The sequence below is a fragment of the Corvus cornix genome, chromosome 2 (genome assembly GCF_000738735.6).
Source record: "Corvus cornix cornix isolate S_Up_H32 chromosome 2, ASM73873v5, whole genome shotgun sequence".
NCBI classification, from domain to species: Eukaryota; Metazoa; Chordata; class Aves; order Passeriformes; family Corvidae; genus Corvus; species Corvus cornix.
The window spans coordinates 151,100,116-151,121,626 of record NC_046333.1 but is presented as its reverse complement, the minus strand read 5'-3'; the positions used below and the strand labels follow the sequence as shown (position 1 = coordinate 151,121,626).

The 21,511-nt window shown below is 51.6% G+C and overlaps 1 protein-coding gene across 1 annotated transcript in view; it reads left to right on the top strand.

Annotated features, from left to right (window-relative positions):
- Positions 1 to 14,910, top strand: part of PTP4A3 (protein tyrosine phosphatase 4A3) — a 43,929-nt gene extending 29,019 nt beyond the window's left edge. The window contains exons 2-6 of the mRNA XM_039548980.1: positions 2,231 to 3,046; positions 4,354 to 4,446; positions 9,081 to 9,211; positions 9,543 to 9,617; positions 10,249 to 14,910. Coding sequence (XP_039404914.1) covers positions 2,942 to 3,046; positions 4,354 to 4,446; positions 9,081 to 9,211; positions 9,543 to 9,617; positions 10,249 to 10,366 — 522 coding nt within the window. The 5' untranslated portion in view covers positions 2,231 to 2,941 and the 3' untranslated portion in view covers positions 10,367 to 14,910. The remainder of the gene's footprint in view (positions 1 to 2,230; positions 3,047 to 4,353; positions 4,447 to 9,080; positions 9,212 to 9,542; positions 9,618 to 10,248) is intronic.
- The last annotated feature ends 6,601 nt before the right edge of the window (positions 14,911 to 21,511 follow it).

Sequence of the window (21,511 nt, the reverse complement as noted above, 5' to 3'; positions counted from 1 at the left end):
TCTGGTGCTGGTGCATCAAATCAGATCGATCATTGGGATCAGATCAAATCATTGGGACAGATGGCATGAAACACACTGGAAGCCTGAAGAGTAAAGGCATAAAAAGTAAAAGCAAAAGATCCTCAAGTCCTTTGTTTCAGAGAAACTGGGTTTGCAAGGGGACAGTTTGGGGCAATTCCTACTTTGCATCAGCTCTTCCCTTTGAGCAGGCAGCTGTGGCTGCCCATCCCTCCCACCTCCCATCCCTTTGGAGGGTTTTAAGCTCTCTTTCCCTTGAAATGAAAAAGATGAAGCTTGCTGAGGGGATTGCCAGCATGTTTTCCTTGGGAATCGTTCACTCACTGGTTGCTGGTTCTTTTCGTGGTTGTGCTGGCCAGCAGATCAGCAGCTGGACATGTAGGAGCCACACAGCCAAAATCAGCCCAAAACTACCCTCCAGAAACACCACACTGGTTCTTACCCAGCCATGGTGAGATCGTCTTGGGGAGAAGCAGATCCCACAAAGAAAGTGGTGGGTGGGATCATCACTGAAAAAGCATGGTGAACACTGTGGGGAGAGCAGGTTTCCCAGCCCATCTTGCAGGATTGTTGCAAGCTTTGAGCAAAAATTCCAGCTGCTGTGGTCCAGGTGGGGAGGGTCAGCTACCCTGGGGGGTTCAGCATCATCTGTGGGCCAAGCTGCTCTGAATCACACCTAAAATGCTGCAGGAAGGCAGCTCCCACCTCACTCCCATCCCTCAACCAAGCTTCCAGACTCCATCAGCTGCTAAAATCTGATTTTCTCAACTGGGACTGGAAAGTCTTCCCCCCTGAATGTCCCACTCATCCCCTACAGCCCAGGCAGGGTTTGAACTTTGCAGGACTCTGGGGTAGCATTACCTTGGTTTTTATAGGGAAAAAAAGAAATCATGAGTGATGGGGCATGGTTGATGGGAAAAGTCCATGATTTTAGCAGGCAAACTGGGCACTTTCAGCAGAGCACATCCACTTCCCCTGACACCTCACCTGCCTTTTTTCCCATTGCTGTTTAACTTTCCATTCCTGGGTGTGATTGGAGAAGCAGGAGCTGTTGAACAGGTTGTAAATTATGCTCGGGCTTGGAAGAGCCATTGTCAGCACCCAGGTGCTGTGACAAGCTGGTCAGCGCTTGGCTCATGTCCCTGCTCCCACCTTGTCTCATTGCATAAGGGTGAAACAATCCAGAGGGGAAAGTTTCTGGCTGCTGTGAGGAGAGGCAAGGGGGTGCCTGCTGGCCTGGCTCGGGTTACTTATGTGCTTATCGTCTATTTTGAGGCTCTGGCCACGAGGCACTAAGCAGCCGCTGACCTGGGGGAAGGACCGGTTTCAAAACAAGAGTCCATTGGGGAACAACATGGGGAGGCTCCGGCTGGGTTTCCCTCAGCTCCGAGTGGGGCTGGCAGAGCTCTCACCTTCCTGCTGGGCCCATCATCAAGTGGATTCGGGCATTTCCACAGTGGGAATTGATTTTCTTTTTTAATTCTCCCCATTACCATCCTTGGAAGCAAAGATGCTGCAGGTTAAGGGGCAGGGGTCCATTACAGGGAGCAATGTGCCAGCGGTGTGGGAATGTGGATGAGCAGGCAGGGAGACACATCCATCACTAACGCTGCCAAAACCACACACAGGCAACCCCCTCCACGGCCCCCCCTCCCCAAGAAAGCTCATTTGCAGGCGGCTTAGTTCTCCTAAGAGCATTAGAGGTGCATTTGGTGGACATGAGCCCAGCGCCAGGAGCATGTGGCCGATTAGCAGCAGTGGCAGCTGGTTTCAGGCACAGCGTGCGCTTGGGGTGGAGATATTCAGCGTGCTTTTTGGGGACACAAAGGTGAGGTCTGGGGGATCTGGATGGGTGTCAGGGGGGTCAGCTGGTGTTGATTGGTTGCTTAAATTCACCAGCAGGTGCAGATGTTGGGTGGCATATGGGAGCAAGGCCTTCCCTGCCATGTGCTTTTCCCTTCTGTGGGTGAAATGTGAGTTACCCCCTCTGGCTTTCCAGTGCCATTTCAGCTCTCCAGATGATATTTCAGTTTTAACTTTAAATACCACTTCGCTTTCTAATCTACGGTCTCCTGTGAAGATGAGGATGGTCAGGGATACTCATAGGGGATGTAGAAAGTGATGGTGCCTTCAGGGGCACCCTCACCAGGCAGGGGCTTCCTTGGGGAGGAGGACACTCTCACCACCGCGTTTCCCTTTCCCTCCCCTGCAGCCTTGCTCTCCGCTGGGATTTATGGAGGTGCTGAGGAGCAGCTGTGAGCCCCGCAGCCCCCGGCAGCCCGCCCTGTGAAGCAGCCTCCGGCCGCCTCTCCTCGTCTCGCCCAGCACCCTGACCCTCCGACTCAACCATTCAAGGCTCCCGTGCATGGATCGCCCCAGCGAGGCACCGCTGCCGGACGCCGCCGACGCCGCCCCATAGGCTCCCGGCCCCCCGTGCCGCCCCCAAGTACTCCACATACCCCGATGGGGTAACGTGACGGGGGTCACCCTCCCGCCACCACCACCCCCCATATGCAGAGGCCTTTCTAAAGCGCCCGGGAGCGCACGGCACCGGAGGCAGCAGCCGCTCGCCGTCACACACACACAGAGGACGCCAACACTACAGCAAAGGGATTTTTTTTTTAATTATTATTATTATTATTATTATTACCATTAATATTATTTTTTTTCCCCATCTGGCTTTTTTTCCCCCCCGGGGAGCTTGTGGTGTGTCAAGGAAGCCGGCGCACTCCCAGGAGTTGGGATTATTTGCACAACGTCTGTATATTGAGTTCTTGATCCTGTTTTATTTTTATTTTTGAAGCACAGAGGGGTTGTTGGGTTTTTGTTTGGGTTTTTTTTTTTTTGCCCCTTCACACCACACTTTTCTTGGGTTTTTTCCCCCACCACTGTCAGCACCACCTCACCCTCCCACTGTCCCACCATGGCCCGGATGAACCGCCCTGCGCCCGTGGAGGTCTGCTACAAAAACATGAGGTTCCTCATCACCCACAACCCCACCAATGCCACGCTCAGCACCTTCTTGGAGGTAAGGAGGGAAGGCTGGAAGTGGGGAACCAGGGTCCAGTTGCATCTTTTGGGGCTAAAAGCTGATGTAGATGAGAGGGCAGCACAGCCCCTTTGGTACCACAGCCCCTCGTGGCATCCTGGGGCAGTGGGTCTAATCATTGCCAGCTTTTTGGGATGGAATGTTTTTCAGGACCCCAACTATGATGTTTGGGCACAGTAGAGATGGAGCAGAGTGTCCCCATTCCCGTTGCATCCCCTGCCAGCTCCACTAGCACATCATGTCACGAGACTCTGGAGCGATGCACATGGGTGCACACAACCTGCCCTGCACCTCCCAGCACCTCAGTAATGACTTTTCATCCCAAATATCCCAGCATATTTCCAATGTTCAGAGCGTGTTGGGTAGTGCTGGAGAGTTTGGTGTTGCAAGAGCCAGCATAGGCAGCACCTGTGTGAGTGCTACTGCCTCAGGGTGACAGGAAGGTGCCTGTGATTTGGGGACAGCCCCCCCATACCCTGCACGCTGCACACAAGGCAATGGGGTTACCTGTGGTTACACCAGTGGGAAGGGAGAAAAATGCCCCTTTCCTCCAGCCTCTTAGACTTTTGGCCAGGCTGCTGAGCATGTGGGGGGCTCACCACAGTCTGGTGAGTGCACATGGGGAACAAAGGAGGTGGATCATTGGCGAGGATGATCTCATGGTGCCCGGCGAGGCCGGTGCACCGGGCACGTAATCCGGGGGCAATCCTTGCACTGGGCAATGAGCCATGCTGGAAACATCCCGAGTCCCACTCCTGAGCCTGCAGCGTGTTGGAGTGATGATGGGATACAGCAGCGAGGTGGAGAAGGAGCCCCTGAGCCATCTGTGAGATGCTGAGCTCGGTTGGTGGGGCATGCTACGACTCCCCCCCAGCTGCTTATGTGCATTTCTGTATCAGGAGTGTGACCTCACCAGGCACAAATAATTTCTCCTTCAGAGGACTTGCACCCATTTCAGGGATGTTTCTTTGACTGGGGTGTAAAATCCCTGCTGTTGTGGCTGTCAGGGCTTAAAAATAAATGGCCCCATTGGTACTCGTGACTCTGAGGAGTCATGAAGATGCTGGTCAAAAATCCTGCAAGGCCACGTGGCTTTGGTGGGATTTCATATTTCCTTGTACCTGCCAGGCTGGATGGACCATGGGTCAAGGTTTCAGAGATGGGGCACAGCACTGTTTTAGGGTCCATACTGCACCACATGGTCATAGCAGGGCTTGGATGTGTTGGGGTTAACGGGTGCATCTGTCAGGGTCTCTTCAGACCCCTCCTTCTCCTTCCCTCCCCAGGACCTGAAGAAATACGGTGCCACCACGGTCGTGCGAGTGTGTGAAGTGACCTATGACAAGACCCCCCTGGAGAAGGACGGCATCACTGTCATGGTAGGTGGGCAGCAGGATGGGCACCAGGGGGGACGGGGGGCTGCCCCAACACCACCCTTAAATATCTCGTCCCTTGGGGCTGTGAAACACCCTGGTAGCCCAACACAGCATCACACTTGCCGAGGAGCAAAATTGGAAGCCCAGCTGAGCTGAGCTGAGGCTGGTGCTTTAAAAAGAAGTGCTGCCCACGCAGCCGAAACTGTGACTCACCCAGCTGAGTCGGCAGCTGCCTTCCCTGCCTGTTGCTCAGGCTTTGAAACATCCAGGGATGAGAGCGCCTGATCCCACGTGGAAGATGCGCGTGGTTCCCATTACCCTCGGCTGTTATCTTATCCTGGGGGGTGGTGTGAGGGTTTTCTGCTCTTCCAGCAGCCAGCTGGTGCAGCTGGGGGGGATGAAAGGGAGGAGGCAGCAAGCTGGGAAAGGCAGAGCAGGCAGCTGCCTGGGCTGTATCTTGGCTGATAAGTAATTGGAGATGATGTCAGGCGTGATAGCCCTGCCAGGGAGTTCAGCTCCAGCTGGGAAGTGAGGCTCTGCTTATTATTTAGGGAAGGGTTTAGAAGTGCCTCATGTCTCCTGGGGTGGTCCTCTGTGTGTAGGACCTCTTTATATAGCTCTGTCTGCATAATGTGTATCCTAGAGAGAGAGAAGGCTGTATCTTAGATCCTCAGGGATATAGGTAGATAATCCTGTGGCTCTCTAGATACAGATCCTCCAGATGCAGATGTCTCTAGATAAAGATGCAATCTGTGTCTCTACAGGATATATCTTGGAAAGATAGCTCTATCCTACATATAGAATCTGTGTGTTGGAGATCACATCTGCTCACTTACACACCAAATTCTGCCTTCTACCCCATTTCTAACTGGAGCCTCCAGTCTGAGTTTCTATATCTAGGATATATGTATCTCTTTACATCTCTTACATCTCTCTTATGTGGAGAGATACATATCTAGGAGATGTTTTATATAGAGAGTTAGAGAAACTATATAAGACACTATAGAAACTAAATAGCTTCTATATCAAAGTTTCTATAACCTATATATAAGGTAAATCATAGATATATCTATAAGCTAGTTTTCTATACATACATGTATCTATGCCGATACAGAAATATCTTTATATAATTGTATCAAATACATCTCTATATATATTTGAGATGTGTATATATATATATATATACACACACATATATCATGGTATATCTTTATATTTGTGTCGCGGTTCAGTTTGTAACCGGGCGGAAACACCAATTTAGTGTAGTGGTTTGGTCCAAAATACTCATTTCTGTTTATCTGCTGTGAGATAAGAATTAGGAGAAATCCAGAGCAGGCACCAAACTTGAAAGAATATAAAGAAGTTTATTAACAAACCTAAAAGAGGGAAGAAAAAAAAAAATATACCACCTTCAGAACTCTCCTCCTCCCCCCACCTTCCTCCCTTCTCCCACTGACAATGTGAAAAAACAACCCTTAAGATGTTCAGTCTGTTTACCACTTCCGTAGTAACCTTGTTCAGTCCATTTAGAAAGAGAAGTCTCTTCTTGCTCGTGCTATGAAACCATTATCACAACGAGACAGCCGCCCACTTCCAAATATTGTTCAGTCCATTTAGGAAGAGGAGTCTCTCTGCTCACATGCGAGTCCCTTCCCCCGACTTGCAGCTTTTCCCGCAACTGCTTTCGAGGGTCCACTCTTGAAGTTTTTTGGGGTACAATTTTAAGGTTGAGCCGTTCAGAAACAAAACCAGAGGCCCTTCCCCTTCCCTGGGAGCAAAGGGTCTTCCTCATCTTCATCGTTAGGACTATCCCTGGGAGCATCTCTAGGAACTGAGGTTTTCTCCTTTCCCGTTTGGAGCAAAAGTCCTCATCTGGTCCATCTCTCCCTGTCCAAACTTCTCATGAAATTACAGCTGCATCAGCATCTGCCTATCTCAGAGCAGGTGCTTTTGCTTACGAGCTGAACACTCCACCCCCCATATCTTCATGAAATTACAACAGGATACTCTGATATATCATAGCTTCACAACAGGATTTCAGCTTTAAGCATCTCCCTTCTCTCTTCTCTCAGGGTTTCAGCTCTTCACAGCAATAAAAGGGTTAATCTCACCTTGGCCTTGCAGCTTTGCAGCTGGAATGTTGAATGTTTCTTATCGAAGTGGAGAGGGGGGAGAGCCGAGCCGCTCCGGCTGCCCATGGCAAGGCAGTGGGGGGGGTTCCACGGCTGGAACAGGTCCATGGCTCCAGGATGGCCGTGGCCCGGCCCAGCCTGGCCCAAGCAGGGCCTGGCCGGGCCCGCTGGCCCCCACACGGGGCCCGCAGCCACCTGTCCCAGCACCAGAAACGAGAGAGAGCTTGGGGGGGAGTTTGTCTATTCTTAAGTGTGGATCACAGAGGTGGTCACAACTTTAAGTAGCTTAGAGAATTGTCCATATTCAAACTGGCCAACTGATAGGTTCTATCAGTTCCCAGAGGAAACTGTAAGCACCCCTTAGCAAGGACATCCCTTCCGGAACTATGCTTGCTAACCTATGACAATTTGATATGTACATTTTTGGTATATTTTTTTATATGTATCTTGGTATATATATTTCATATATAAATATATCTTGGTGCACAAGTCTGTTGAGGAGCAGCTGAGGGTGTTTAGCCTGGAGAAAATGAGGCTTGGGGAAGATCTTATCCTCTCTACAACTCCCTGAAAGGAGGTTGTAGCCAGGTGGGGGTTGGTCTCTTCTCACAGGTAACAAGCAAAAGGACAGGAGGGAACAGCCTCCAGTTGCTCCAGGGGAGGTTTAGTTTGGATATTAGGAAAAAATTTCTTCCCTGAAAGGGTTGTCAAGCATTTACAAGGGCTGCTCAGGGAAGCAGGAGGTATTTAAAAGAGGTATAGATGTGGCACTTGGGGACATGGTTTAGTGGTGGCCTTGGCAGTGCTGGGTTAACGGTTGGACATATTAATCTTAGAGGGCTTTTCTAACCTAAAAAATTCTATGCTTCTAAAGATAGACCTGTGGGGTCTATTAGAGGAGGTCTGTGGGGACCTTAGAGCCCCTTCCAATCCCTAAAGGACTGCAGGAGAGCTGGACTATTACAGAGGCATGTAGTGGCAGAACAAGGGGGAGTGTCTTTAAACTGACAGAGGGCAGGTTTAATGAGATATAAGGAAGAAAGTTTTTATCGTGGGAGTGGTAAGACACTGGCACAGGTTGCCCAGAGAAGCTGTGGATGCCCCATCCCTGGAAGTGTTCACGGCCAGCTTGGATGGGGCTTGGAGCAGCCTGGTCTTGTGGAAGGTGTCCCTGCCATGATAGGGGTTTGGACTAGGTAATATTTGAAGGTCCCTTCCATCCCAAGCCATTCCATCATAGGATGATTCTGTGGTGTGCTGTGTGATACCTGGTGTGAGCCCCTGACCTGCACTCTTGGCTGCCAGGAGGAGATGGCCTTGCAGGAGGAGATGGCCTTGTAGGACAGGCACAGGCACAGGCACAGGCTGGGTGGGGTGGGGTGGGGCTGGCTCAAGCACTGCAAATACCCTGAAGCCCAGTGTGCTCCTTTCCTATCAAATTCCGACAGAAATCACACCACCTGTTCAAGCACTGAAGTGAAGCAGCTTATTTTGCCATCTCACACCAAGGATGACTCCAGCACAGCAGCTTAGTGACTCACTCCTCAAAATCTAAGATTAGGGCCCAATGCCTCCCACCCTTCAGGGCTCACCAAGCTACATCCTCTCCCAAGTGGTGCTGCCCTGCCTGCCCCTCTCTTCCACTGCTGCATAGCCAGTGCCCATGCTCCTCCTGACAAATCTGTTTTGGGAGAGAAATACCCTCTTTAGGACACTTATCCTCATAACTGAGCCCAGGGCTGAGGGGTATCAAATGCAGAACCCATTTGACCAACTTCCTCGCTGTGTTCCATTTTTGAACTTCTGCAACTTGAGGATGAAGCTCAGAAGAAGATGGGATTTTTTTTCTTTGTTCCCTTAATAGCCTTTCCTGAAGGATGGTATTTAAATGGCCCCATTTGGAGTGATCTCCCCTCTTTGACTCTCTCTAGGGCTGTGTTAGTGGGTCCCCAGACCATTCTATTGGGATTTGTGTTTTCCCCTTCCCCTTCAGGTGTTGCAGGAAGCTGAATTTCAGCACCACATCAAGCCCTGAGATTTCAACCATCTTCAGGCCACCTTTGCTCAAATCCCCTACAATGTGCTCCCAAGTGCTGGAATTAGACAGGAGCTGGCAGGGGGGAGGATGGGACCTGCATCACCCCAAAGCTCAGTGAGGGCATCTGGATGGGGATGGGGCAGGGGGTGGCCATCCTGGTCTGCAGAAGCAGGAGGTCATGGGGACCATGTTGCAGATCCTGCAGGTGCTCCTGAAGGCTGAACCTGTCCAGAGGAGGTGGAAAGACCCCACACCTAGACTTGTATGGCTTAAAACCCTGAGCCAAAGCAGCCAGGGAATTCCTGTATTCTGGATGATGCTGCAAAGCCCTCCTACATGCCCAGTTCCTGGCACTCTTCTACCTCCCCACTGCTGAGGCCCCAAACACCAACACCCTGAGTAAAAAACAACCCCTGTGAGTTTTTCCCCAGAGTCTTGGCAGCATTTCTCTCTTCCCAACCTTGCAGGATTGGCCATTTGATGATGGAGCGCCTCCTCCCAGCAAGATTGTGGAAGACTGGCTCAACTTGCTGAAGACCAAGTTCTGCGAGGACCCCGGCTGCTGCGTGGCCGTGCACTGTGTGGCCGGCCTGGGGCGGTGAGTCCGAGCCCAGCACCCCAGCTGCCACCCTCCATGAATACAGGAGAGGGAAAACCATGCCAGCTCTCCTCCTTCCCTTCCCCAGCCCTACTTTGAACAGGGTTTTATCCCAGATGCCCTCTGTGAAGGCAGAAGAGGGAGGACCATGCCTACGCTCCTCCTTCCTTTCCCCAGTCCCTCTTTGAAGAGGGTTTTGTGAAACCTTAGTGGGAGTAGGTGTTGATGGGGGGGATCTGCTACCTTGAGCTTCTCCTTGAACTTTAAATGATGGATATCAGCCTCTGGGCTATGTGACTGGGGAGTGACAGCCACTGCTTTTGCCTTTCAGCGCTCCCGTCCTCGTCGCACTGGCCTTGATCGAGAGTGGGATGAAGTATGAAGACGCCATCCAGTTCATCCGACAGTAAGTGCAGCAGTGTTGTGTCAGAGCAGAAAGTCCCTCTCTGAGTTTTCCCCTCCATGTGTTGCAGGAAGCTGAATTTCAGCACCACATCAAGCCCTGAGATTTCAACCATCTTCAGGCCACCTTTGCTCAAATCCCCCCTACAGTGTGCTCCCAAGTGCTGGAATTAGACAGGAGCTGGCAGTGGGGAGGATGGGACCTGCATTCCCTCTCTGAGGGAATGGAGAGACCTGGCATGTCCCAGGGTTTTTTTTTTTTTGTGACACCGGGTTTTCCTTTGGGTTCTCTCCTTTGGGAGTGGGAAAATGAGGCATTGGTATGGAGCACCCTGTGCCTTTGCAGCAGGGCTGCAGGAGGCTGGGGCAGCATCCCTGAGTTTTTGGCAGTCACCCCACCTCCCTCCCCCCTTCCCTCCCCACTCTCCATGTCCTGGGACTCCCAGGGTGGATGAGTGAGGAAAGCTGCTGGGGTCAGTGCCTGTCTCCATCCCTGGAGGGTGCACCTGGCTTCAGCCTCCAAAATCCTTTCGTGCTCCAGACAGGGGGGCTCAGCACCCCGACAGGGGTGGTTTGGGTTGGGGGGGATCTCATGTCACACCTCTGACTGTTCTGGCCTTTCTCTGTCCCCACAGGAAGCGCAGAGGAGCCATCAACAGCAAGCAGCTGACGTACTTGGAAAAATACCGACCAAAGCAGAGACTCCGATTTAAGGACCCTCATAACCACAAGAACAAATGCTGCATCATGTAACCTCAATGACCTCTTGCCAAAATCCGTGCACAGACCCCCGGGCACTCGCACACATCCCACCCCCTCACCTCCTCGCCCAGCCCTGCGCTCCCCACGCGCTGCCCCTCTGCCAGGGCTGGGCTGAGGACATGGAGCATCTCCAGTGTGTTCCAGCACTCACAGCACACTCATCTTGCTGGATCCCCAAAAAAGGCTGCTGTCTCCAGCTGCAGCACCGAGGAGGGAAGGCAGCACTGCCCTCTGACTCTTGATGTTAGCAGGCAATGAGCTCATGTGACCATTCTTCATCACCACCTCCTCCCCCCTTCCCCTCCTGTTGCACTGAGAGGGGTGGGCAAAGGGTGCTTGGTTTGGGGTGATGCAGACAGGGCTGTGCCAGCTGAGAAGGGATGGGGGTGCAGGAGGGCCAGAGCACCCCCAGAAAAACCTTTCCCCACCTCTTCCCCATAAATAAGGGCTGAAGCAGCGGGGATGGAGGTGGGGATGGCACAGTGGCCTCAGGGGGGAAGGTGGTGATAGCAGGGAGAGGTGACAGGGGCTCTTAGCTCAGTGCTGGCCTTGTGACCAGGGGAAGGGCTGAGCTAAGACCCCCAGCATCACTCCCTTTCTCCTGGCCCCTCTGTCACCTCACCACCTCCCTGTTGCCTCGATGCCAGCTGGGACGCTGCAGATGGGGCTCGTTGGGGGCTTGCTGCAGTGAAGGCAGAGCCCCTGGGAACCTTGGGGACCTCGGCAGGGCTTTTGAGGCACTCAGCTTTGCTGGGATGCTGGATCAGCACTGGGTCCCCCAAAGTGTGGGGTGCTCTTACAGTTTCCAGATTCAGTGCCCAGGGTGGTGGGTTCTCTTCTGTCAAGTTCCCATCCCTGAGCTGTGGCACAAACCCCAGTTCTGGCTGCAGTGGCCTGGGGACACAACATGCCTCTCAAGGCACAATCATGTCCTCCACCATTGTGTTTGCTGGCCAAGGGGCTGGGCTGCAGCTTTCCTAGGGGATTTTGGGTGTTCTGGCAAGAGCACATCACCTAATTTTGCACCTGCCTTTTCCGTATCTGTACCGAGGCGCCTGGCACCCCTTGGCACATGCCCTGATGGGGTGGGCTCAGAGCTGCCACTGAGCTGGGACATTAAACATCTCTCAACTTTCTGCCTTTGAACGCTTGCAGCAGCTGGAGCAGTGGGCACGTAGGGGGTGTGGGAATGTTTTTTTTTCTTTTAACGAGGATAAAAAGAAATTTGCTAATTAAAGGAAAAAAAGAACTTAAACAAACCAACCTGTTTGTCTTCCGCACATCCTCTGGCCTTTCTTTCTCCCATCACTGCCCAGCAGAGCCTGGGAGGTGACCCATGGTCCCCCAGACTGATCCCTACCACTGTGTCACAGCTGGCTGCCATCCACTGTCACCAGGACATACGTGTGGCCCAGGGGATGCTCCAGGTGTCCTTTGAGCTGACTGCTGCTCACCCCTCAGCTGCAGAGGATCACAGCTGCTGGGACAAGGAGGGCTGGTCATCCACCTCCTGGGGTTTTAGGCTGCCCATCTTGAGATGTCTTCAGTGCCATGTGTTGGGTGTTTCCAAAGGTTTCTGTGCCTTCCAAAAGTAGATACCCAGAGAAATTCGGTTCAGGGGGTTCCTCCCTTGGGACAGGTGGGGAGGAAGGCTGGTTAGACACCTTCAGTACCTGCAGAAGGTCGGGGACTGCTTTGTACCGCCACATGGGTGGGCAGAGGAGATGTTTGGAGCTGTTCCCAGCACCACTTCTCCTGTCCCGATGGGGGCCAACCCCACTGCAGGGCAGGGAAAGCCATCCTTTGGGATAAGCTGTGGTGCTGAGTGAGGTGGGGACCCTCCACACGTGGCCCTGGAGTTGTCACACCACACACCCCGGGCTTCTCCAAGCGTCCACACTGTGAGGCAGCCCTCACTCCCTTGAGTTTCTCTTGCCCTATCCCAGGCTGTTGGTTCCTATGACTCGTGGAGAAGGCAGCAATGGTCAAAGGGTCTGTGTTGGTTGGGAATGGTGTAGAATTGGGCTGATAAAAAGGCCTGACCCTGTATTAGAGCACCCTGATGGGTGGGTCACCATCCCCTTCCTGCTTGGGTCTGTCCTCCTGCTGCTAAAATAGGTGCTGCTTCATCCCCAGGGACGTAGGAGGTGGCTCAGCATTGTGGTGGTGACAGCCTCAATCCCTGCTAGCCAGGAAACCTCCCGATCCCATACCCTTCCTTGTGGGAACTGTTGCTTTATAGGCTTGGAGATGTTTCTGACCTGGCAAGATGAGTTTTCCTCACCCATGCTCATGGCAGCATCACCTGGAACATGGCCCAGGGCCAGAGGTCCTGGGATTCAGCCACAATGCCTTTGAGTTGGAGTCAGGCTGGGGACAGAGGGGGTTGAATTCAGCCTCCTTTGGCCACTCCTGAGCCAGTTCAGTCAGGCCTCAGCTTGGGGGGCTGGTTTAGAGGGAAGACCATGGGGCAGGCTTCACTTTATGTAGCATCAACCCAATCACCTTAAAATCAGGGAGCTTCTGGTATAAAAGCAGTCCTTGACCTGGCCATGTGGCCAAATCCTGAGGGCCTCTGACTGGCAGAGTGGCATCTTGATCCTCTTCAGTTTACGAATCACTGAAAAAAAAAAAAAAACACCAAACTAAATCATGCTGCTTTAATTGTCCTAGATCTTCTTCCTTTTTTTTTTTTCCATGGAGATCTCCCCCTTAACCATAAAATGTGCTGCTGCCATAGAAAGGACACCTTAGCAGCCCAGGAGCTGCTGTCTTGCATGGAGGGCTGAATTCAAAAGTTTCTCTGGGTTGGACTGCCAAATACTTGGGATTTTTTTAATATGGACTTGGGCTCCTTCCTGTGAGGTACCAGCTTCTCAATGTTTCAGCCTCTAGAGAGGGTTACAGAAGCAACAGGCTGGGGAAATTGAGGGGTATTCCAAGGGGGATTTGGGTTGGAAATCTGAAAGAACAGCTCAGAAGTCTTGAGACAGTTGGGAAGAGGGAAAGTTGAAGCTCAGTAGACAGCACCAGAGGAAGGCCTAAGCAGCCAAGGGCTCATGGTTTGGGCTGGTCTTGGGGTCTCTCCTTGTACACTAATCCTCATTTCACCTCAAATGCCAAGATGCTGAAAAGAGAGCCTTAAAAATCTGATGTATTTGCCAGTGCTGTTCCTACTCCGGTTGTTTCCATTGAGTCCTGGCAGATGTCACAGGGAACAGACACCCCCAGGGCTTTGGCTACAAACCAGCCACCTCATCCTGCCCTTTTCTCCAGAAGCAAAGGCTCAAACTGGGTTTTATAATTTCTCACCCCTATCCACCCCCTCACCCTCCATGGAAAGCTAGCATCCTCCCATAATTTGCAGGGACAAGGTTCCAAACTGGTGCAAGAACTGTGGAGACCCAAGGGATGGCAAAGCAGAGATGCCCCAACCATCAAACCAAGAGCCTGTAGCCTTTACCCAGGCGTCAGTCATGGTTGAGCCTCATATGAGGGAATAAATCTGACCAGGAATTTGTAGCTGTGTCCTCTCACCAGTGGCACACAGCACACATATGCCCTCAAATATCCCTTCTGTTGTTTGTTTTCTAGTCAGATGGAAACACGTGGAGGGGGCGGGATGGTGGGAAGGCAGAAATGTGGCCATCACAAATGTCCAGCTCTTCATTTAAGAAGGTTCTAGTGACACACATTTAAAGACTTTGCATTTTTAAATTCATACTATGAGTCTTGCAGTAAGGCTGACACTGTGGTGCTTGGGCTGGGAGCTTCAGAGGTTTATGAGGAACAGCTTTCCCGAGAAAGCAGAGTCTGGCTCTATCCACAATAGAACAAGTAGTTTCCTTTTTTATTTTTTTCATTGGGTTTGTTTGGTTTTTATTAGTCCCAGTGGGAAAGCACACAGGGAGATTCGTGACTTCCATGCAGTTTCCAAGGTCTTGTATCTTATTTGCTGCCAGCACGCTGGGTAGGTGCAGCTTGGCGGGTGGGTTTGGATGGGATTCTGTCTGGTGGGAGACAAATGTGGCTGGTTTCTTGGTGCAGAGGGGGGTCCTGGGCCGGGCTCTTGCAGACATTCCCGGGGAGGGGGCGTTCTGCCGCTTCCCTTCAGACGATGATCTCCCAATGAACTCTCCACTTCCCTGCTGTTCCTTTCTGTGCAACAAAGAACTGCATATTTTCCTTTTTAACCCCCTGGGCAGCCATAGTAGTGTGTAGATTAAGCCCAGATGACTTTTTTTTGTTGGGTTTTTTTTGGTTGGTTTTTTTTTTTTGGTCTGAGCCATAGCTAAATTATTGTACCCAATGCTTTTTGTATCAGACAGCATCACTTTGAATATGCAGATGAGGTATAGGATCTTGACACTTTATAACCTTTTTAAAAAGAAACTTGTCTGTTTACTTAACATCTTGTGTAAAAAGGAAAAAAAAAATGTACACCTTCGGTAATCTTTTTTTGGTTTTTTGAGTTTTATGAAATTACGGTGGTTACACTCCAGCAGCGAAATAAAAAGCATTCACTGTTTTGTACATCCCTGTGTGCCTGGTGCTGCTAATGGGAGTTATCAGGATGTGGGAGGAAAAGGCAGAGCTGAACTCTGGCCAAGGGTGGAAGTGTCTGGGGGAGTTTGTTCCGACTGGAAAAGAGAGGGCTTCAGGAAGACCTCAGAGCACCTCCCAGTGCTACAAGAGAACTGGAGAGAGACTTTTGCAAGGGCCTGGAGTGACAGGACAAGAGGGAATGGCTTCAAACTGACAGAGGGTGGTTTTAGATTAGGTATTAGGAAGAAATTCTTCCCTGTGAGGGTGGGGAGGCCCTGGCACAGGTTGCCCAGAGAAGCTGTGGCTGCCCCATCCCTGGAAGTGTTCAAGACCAGCTTGTACAGGGCTTGGAACAGCCTGATCTAGGGGAAGGTGTCCCTGGCCATGGTGGGGCAGTTGGAACTGAATGATCTTGAAGGTCCCTTCCAACCCAAACCATTCTGTGATTTTATATCCAGTAGAGCATAGCCTAAACTTGGTTGGACACCCTGGAATACACCCAGAGGAGACACTACACACACCCCACCTGACCTGCTCATGAAATCAGCTGGGTTTTTAACTCTGTTCCCCATGACCAAGGAAGGCAAAGATGAGAGTCTCCGTGGAGGCTGAGTTGGAGCTTGCATAAACAGGCTGGTAAGAAAGGAAAGCTGACACAAAATTGTGTGAACTCCCAAGTAGTTACATGGGGTTGTGTGGAAGAGGGGAGGAAACTCCCTTTATGCTGCTCTAGGCTGAGGAAAGCTTTTAAGCCAGATGCCAGCTTGGAAGAAGGTAGAGGTGAAGCAGGGTGGCGTGGCCAGAGCTGTCCTTGGATTCCCCCAGCACTTCCCAAGCACTTGGCACAGCAGATCTTTATCTCCTGCAGGCTTTGAACCACAGCTGCAAGGGGCACTGCCTCCTCCTTGTGCAAGAAGCAACTGGGCCTTCAATCAGCCTAATTGCTGCCTCTCCTCTCAAGCAGGAGGGCCAGGGGGACTGCTGAACACGGCATGTGTGCTGGAGAAACACCCACCCGTGCTCCTGCCTGTACATGCTGTCTCCTACCTGCTGCATTCCTCCTTGCTCTCCGTCACCCAAAAACATGCACCTCTCTGCAGGCCAGATCCCATCTCTCTGTGCTAGGCTGCTGCCACTCCGTGCACAAGTTCCTGCCCTCCCTAAGAGGACTACTATGAAAGTTCATTAAATTGAGGGGTTCTGGAAAAGTCTAAGGTGGCCACTCACAGGGATCTGCCCAGAGAAGCTGTGGCTGCCCCATCCCTGGAAGTGTTCAAGGCCAGCTTGGACGGGGCTTGGAGCAGCCTGATCAGGTGGAAGGTGTCCCTGCCCATGGTGGGGGGCAGGGGTAGAACTGGATGATCTTTAAGGTCCCTTCCGACTCAAGCCATTCTATTATGATTCTATTCTATGATTCTCTGATCTCTTCCCAACTGGTGCCACGGTCCACAGTGCCTTAAACCGTTCTCAGCAGAGGATGTTGGTACCTGCAAGCCCCATCACAGCCCCACATTGCAGTGCATTCAGTCCTGCCAACAACAAAATCAGTGAGATCCTCCCCAGCTCAAGGTGAAGATCCACAGCTTGGTCTCATCCCTGACTCCCTTTCCAGTCATCAGAGATCAAGGGACAACACCATAGATTCAGGAGGGACTGACCTCAGATTGTCATGGACACTCCTTTCAGAGCTCCACCACCACAGACGAACCCCCCAGAACTCTCAGCTCACACAGACACATCCATGCTGGAGACACCCAAAGCCTTGGGAAATGACCCATGGCTCACAGCTCTCCATGTTCCTAACCCACCTTAGCAAGACAGATCTCTGCAGAGCAAGGAGGCAAAGGTTGCAGGGTCTTCAGTAAAGTCTAGACCAGCCACAGTCCAGCCTCATAAGACTAGATTAAAAAATGTTTTCTGAGGGCTGCCTCGGTACATTCTGAACCATGATGAAACCTTCCTTTGATTACTTTGGACTGCTGCTGGCTGCCATGGCCAACACTGGCTCTTCCCAGGCACAGCACAGCTCTGATCATTGATCCCATCTACCTGCTTGCAATCAGCCCATTTGCAACACCTCCACATGAGGATCACATTCATCCTGATGCCTGAAAGGGTCTCCCAGCTTCCCTCTGTGCCCAGGGAGTCTTGAACCATCAGCTGTGCAGGGCAAAGGTCTCACCTCCCCCCAGGACCTGGCAGACCCCGTGGGTCTGGGCACATGGTCCTGGAGGGTGGGAGGCGCTGCCCTGCTTGTGCTGCAGTATCTGGAAACTCCTATGCTCGTAGGGATGAAAATGTAGGGCAGCTCTTGGGTTGGGAAGAAAATTAATGTTTGCAACAAATATAGCTGAAAAGTCAAGTGGAGAATTAGGCACTGCTTGGCAAAGGTACAGGAACGCGGATCACCAGGGGTGGGTTTTGCCCGGGGAGCTTTTCCTGGGAACAGAACAAGGAGGGGTAGGAAAAACTCTTTGCCCAGGCTCACACGACAGCCCGCACGGTTCAGAAAGGGGATCCTGCAAATCCCCGCTCTGTGCCGTGACCACACCGAGGAGCCGTGCTGCCCTGCCTGAGCCGCTCGCCGGGCAGGACCTCGGGGCAGAATTTGTTTTAACCATCGGAGAGAAAGAACATTTGAGTGGCAGGAAGAGAAGAGAAGAGGCTTGCGGGGAGCCTGGAAAGGGCTGAGTCACTCGCTGTCGGCGTCAGCAACCGAGGAGAAAAGCGTGACTGCCAAACAGCCACCTGGAGCTTTGTCAGCGCATCCTTAAAAAAAAAAAAAAAAAAAGGAAAAAAGTCAACTGACAGCCTCTCCCGCATCCCACTGGAGAGCTGAATGTGCCGCACGCAGCCGGAGAGTTCCGTGCAGACCAGGGGCTGTGAAAATGCCCTTCCCCGGCTGCAGGTGCTGGTTTCTGTTGCAACATCTCCCTTGGGGCTCGCAGAGCAGAGGAGGCAGCGCTGCTCTCCCACAGCACCCGGGCAGCCTCCAGGGACGCGTCACGGCCAAGTCGGGGCTCGGTCCAAGGACCGGGGGCGGAGGTGATTAGAGAGACCTGGCGGGTCGGCGCTGGCAGAAGGACGACGCAAGAGCTGCCTCCGCCTCGCAGAGATAACTGCGGCTGACTTCAGCCAGGGACTGACTCACCTAAGCCAGGGCATCTTGTCTGGATATCAGGTGGAGACAGGGAGAAGCAATGCATTTAAATGAGCTTTGATCTTTAAAGCAAACAACACCGCCTTGTTTTGCAGCGCTCAGGCAGCCGTGGGTGACGGGCAAGGACGGCCAGGCTGGTTTTGGGGGGCCCAGTTCAAGGCACTCTGTTTTCATGGATGGGTGTTCAGCACTCAAAACAAGGGCTGTGATAAAGGGCTTATCATGAAAACTCACCTGGAGCTGCCAAATACCTTCTCGGGGCTCTGTCTGCGCTACAAATCTGCCAGGTTGAGTGAGACAACACAGCTGGGTAAGGCAGAGACACAACTGTAACCACCCCAGCTGCAGCCAAATGACACATCTGGGAACAGAAGTCTAGTCTTTCTGTTTGCAGTTTCTCAATTCGTTCTATCCAGTCTCCATTCTGGGACTATTTCAGGGTGGGCTGACCCCCATAACTGCCCTGCTTTGAGCAGGAGACCTCCTTCCAGCCTGAATCATCCTGTAGTCCTATGAAGATCCTAGAGAAGAAAAGGATATCTTATAGCTCATAGGGTGCAGAACTGGGTCACTGAAGAAGATTCCAGAGAGAGATACTCCCCTTGGGGCATGTACCTTCTCCAGACACTGCACCTGTCTCCTCCAGCTCCGTCTGCTATGGTTAAAATGTCCATGGCTGCAGAGGGAATTATGGCCAGACTGCCTGCTCCCCCCACAGACAGTTCAGTATGCTCTCTAAAGTGTGATTGTACTCAGTTTCACAGAATCCTGGGATCACAGAACAATTTGAGTCAGAAGGGGTCTCAAAGATCATCCAGTTCCAACCCCCAGCCATGGGCAGGGACACCTCCCACTATCCCAGGTTGCTCCAAGCCCCATCCGGCCTGGCCTTGAACACTTCCAGGGATGGGGCAGCCACAGCTTGTCAGAAGATTTCAACATCCACAACTCATCAGATGAGGATTTCAGACTCATCTAAAGCCGTTAAATCACTTCCCTACATGCACCTATAATTCAACCTGTCTTCTGTTTTCTCTTGAGAGTGTTTCTACCATGAGATGCAGATTTACCACACTCAAAGCCCTGTCTCTGGCTCCATCAGCTTTTGCCATGTGATCCATCATGTCCTGAAGAGGCTGAGCTGTGGCCCCTCACATTTTGATCCTCAGTCCACCACTGGGGTGCTTTCCAGCTGGATGGACTGAGGTCTGCATGGAAATGCAGGCACTGGAGCATGTCCAGAGAAGGGCAGCAGAGCTGAGGGAGGGTCTGGAGAACAACTCTGATGAGGAGTGGCTGAGGGAGCTGGAGGAAAGGAGGAGGTTGGAGCCAGGTGGGGGTCGGTCTCTTCACCCAAGTTACAAATGACAGTACAAGAGGAAATGGCCTCAAGTTGCACCTGGGGAGGTTTTGATTGGATATCAGGGAAAATTTCTTTTCAGAAAAGATGATCAGGCACTGGAACAGGCCACCCAGGGAAGCTGAGGAGTCACCATCCCCGGAGGTATTTAAAAGGCATGTAGATGTGGCGCTTGGGGACACAGTTTAGTGATGAACATGGTGGTGCTGGGTTAATGGTTGGACTTGATGCAGAGAATCAACCTTAATGATTCTATGGTTCTGTGAAATGGCTTCATACTAAGAGGGACTGACCAGTCCCTGTGGGTGTTTGTCCTTTTACACCCCATTTTTCTCCCTTCACAGCTTCTTTAGGAGCAATTTCACATTTATTTCCAGCTCACTGGAGGGAAAGGCTGCACAGCTTTGGGCCAAGGATTTTCCACTGAAGAAACAGATCCAGGCCCTGATGATTGGCCATTGATCACCACTTTTTGAGATCTGTCTGACAGCCAACTCTTAGCTCATTTAACAGGTGCTCTACTGATGTGTGATGCTTTTTTCCCCCACTGGAACACTACGCTGTACAAATCGAATCTTTTACAAGCATGTTGCATAGGCAGTTATATTTATTGCCAGCCTCATGATCTAAAAGAATGACATCAAGCTGGTACAACAAGACCCCTGTTCCAGAAAACCACATTGACTGGTATTTTTTATATTTCTGTTTTTTATGCTTTTGTGAATCAGATTCTAGATCAGACGTTTTATTAACAATCAGCCTGTTTTTATTACTAGCCTGACATCACCCCTAGACATGTCTGGCCCACGAAGGCAGTTTTGTTGCTCAGCAGGCTCCTGAGGCTTAGCACCGCATTAGCACTGGTACCAGAGACCAGGAGAAGATGTTGGCCCATGCATCAAGGCCTTTGCGTCTTCCAAGGATCTGAGATCCAGGCTTGCTTGGGTTGAGCCTGAAGCTGCTGTTCTACATCCAAGAACCAGTTTCCTTACTTTGTCCTGAAGTTTGTATGAAACTCAGATAGCAGACAGATGTTATAGCAGCCTCTAAACTCATGAGGGTTCATTGTGTCTCTTTTGCACAGTGGCCAAGGAGAGGAGATAGTTCTGGGGAGCCCGGCAGGATACACCAGGTGAGACCTGAACTCACCTCCCTGAACTGGAGGAGAAGCACAGCTACAGTGACCCTGCAAACCTCTTTGTGTGTGACAGCAGAGTGCTGTGCTCTTTGACCCTCAGGCTATGGGACAGCAGGGATAAGGCTGGGTGTCATTATAGAATCATAAAGGTTAGAAAAAACCTCTAAGATCACTGAGTCCAGCCATTAACCCAGCACCACCATGTTCACCACTAAACCATGTCCCCAAGGGCCACATTGAAGTGTCTTCTGAACATTTCCAGGGATGATGATTCAGTGGAGGGTGCACAGCTTTAGGATGCACAGCTTTAGGAAACTGTCCCTGCCCTGAGAAGATTAGGAAGCAGCAGCACCATTTCTAAAATGTCAAATCCTACCCAAAATCAAATGTGAAGCAGCTGATCTGCTGAGACCGCTGAACCACACTGTCAAACCCTGTGTGACCATTTCCATACAGACCCTCCTGTTGCCTCATCCCAGGCTCTGCTTGGGGCTGTTTGCCCTCATTTTATTCCACGTGTGCAGTTTCCTCCACAGCATGTGCTTCAATTCCTGAACTTCTGGGTCCCCTGGAAACCTCTAAAACTTCACTGTGAAAAAGAAGATACTTCAAATACTGAACCAAACCAAATCCTGGTGCACAGTTTCACCTCCTCGCCCTGAGTTTATACCCAGCCCAGCCTCCTCCTGTCGCAGCCTGTGCTCCAGCGAAATCATCTGCACACTAAAAACCCCACCAGACAAAGACCCAGCCGCCCACCCGTGCTCTCAGCCTGCCACCGGCGTAGAGAATCCCCGTCCTTAAGGACACAGCCTTGAACAAAAGCCAGGGAAATTAAAAAAAAACCAACAAAATAAGCTTCTCTGCAGCCTGACCTTTTATTGTCTGAACGGGGCTGCCAAACCAAACCCGCGCTGTGGGTCCTTCCCGCTC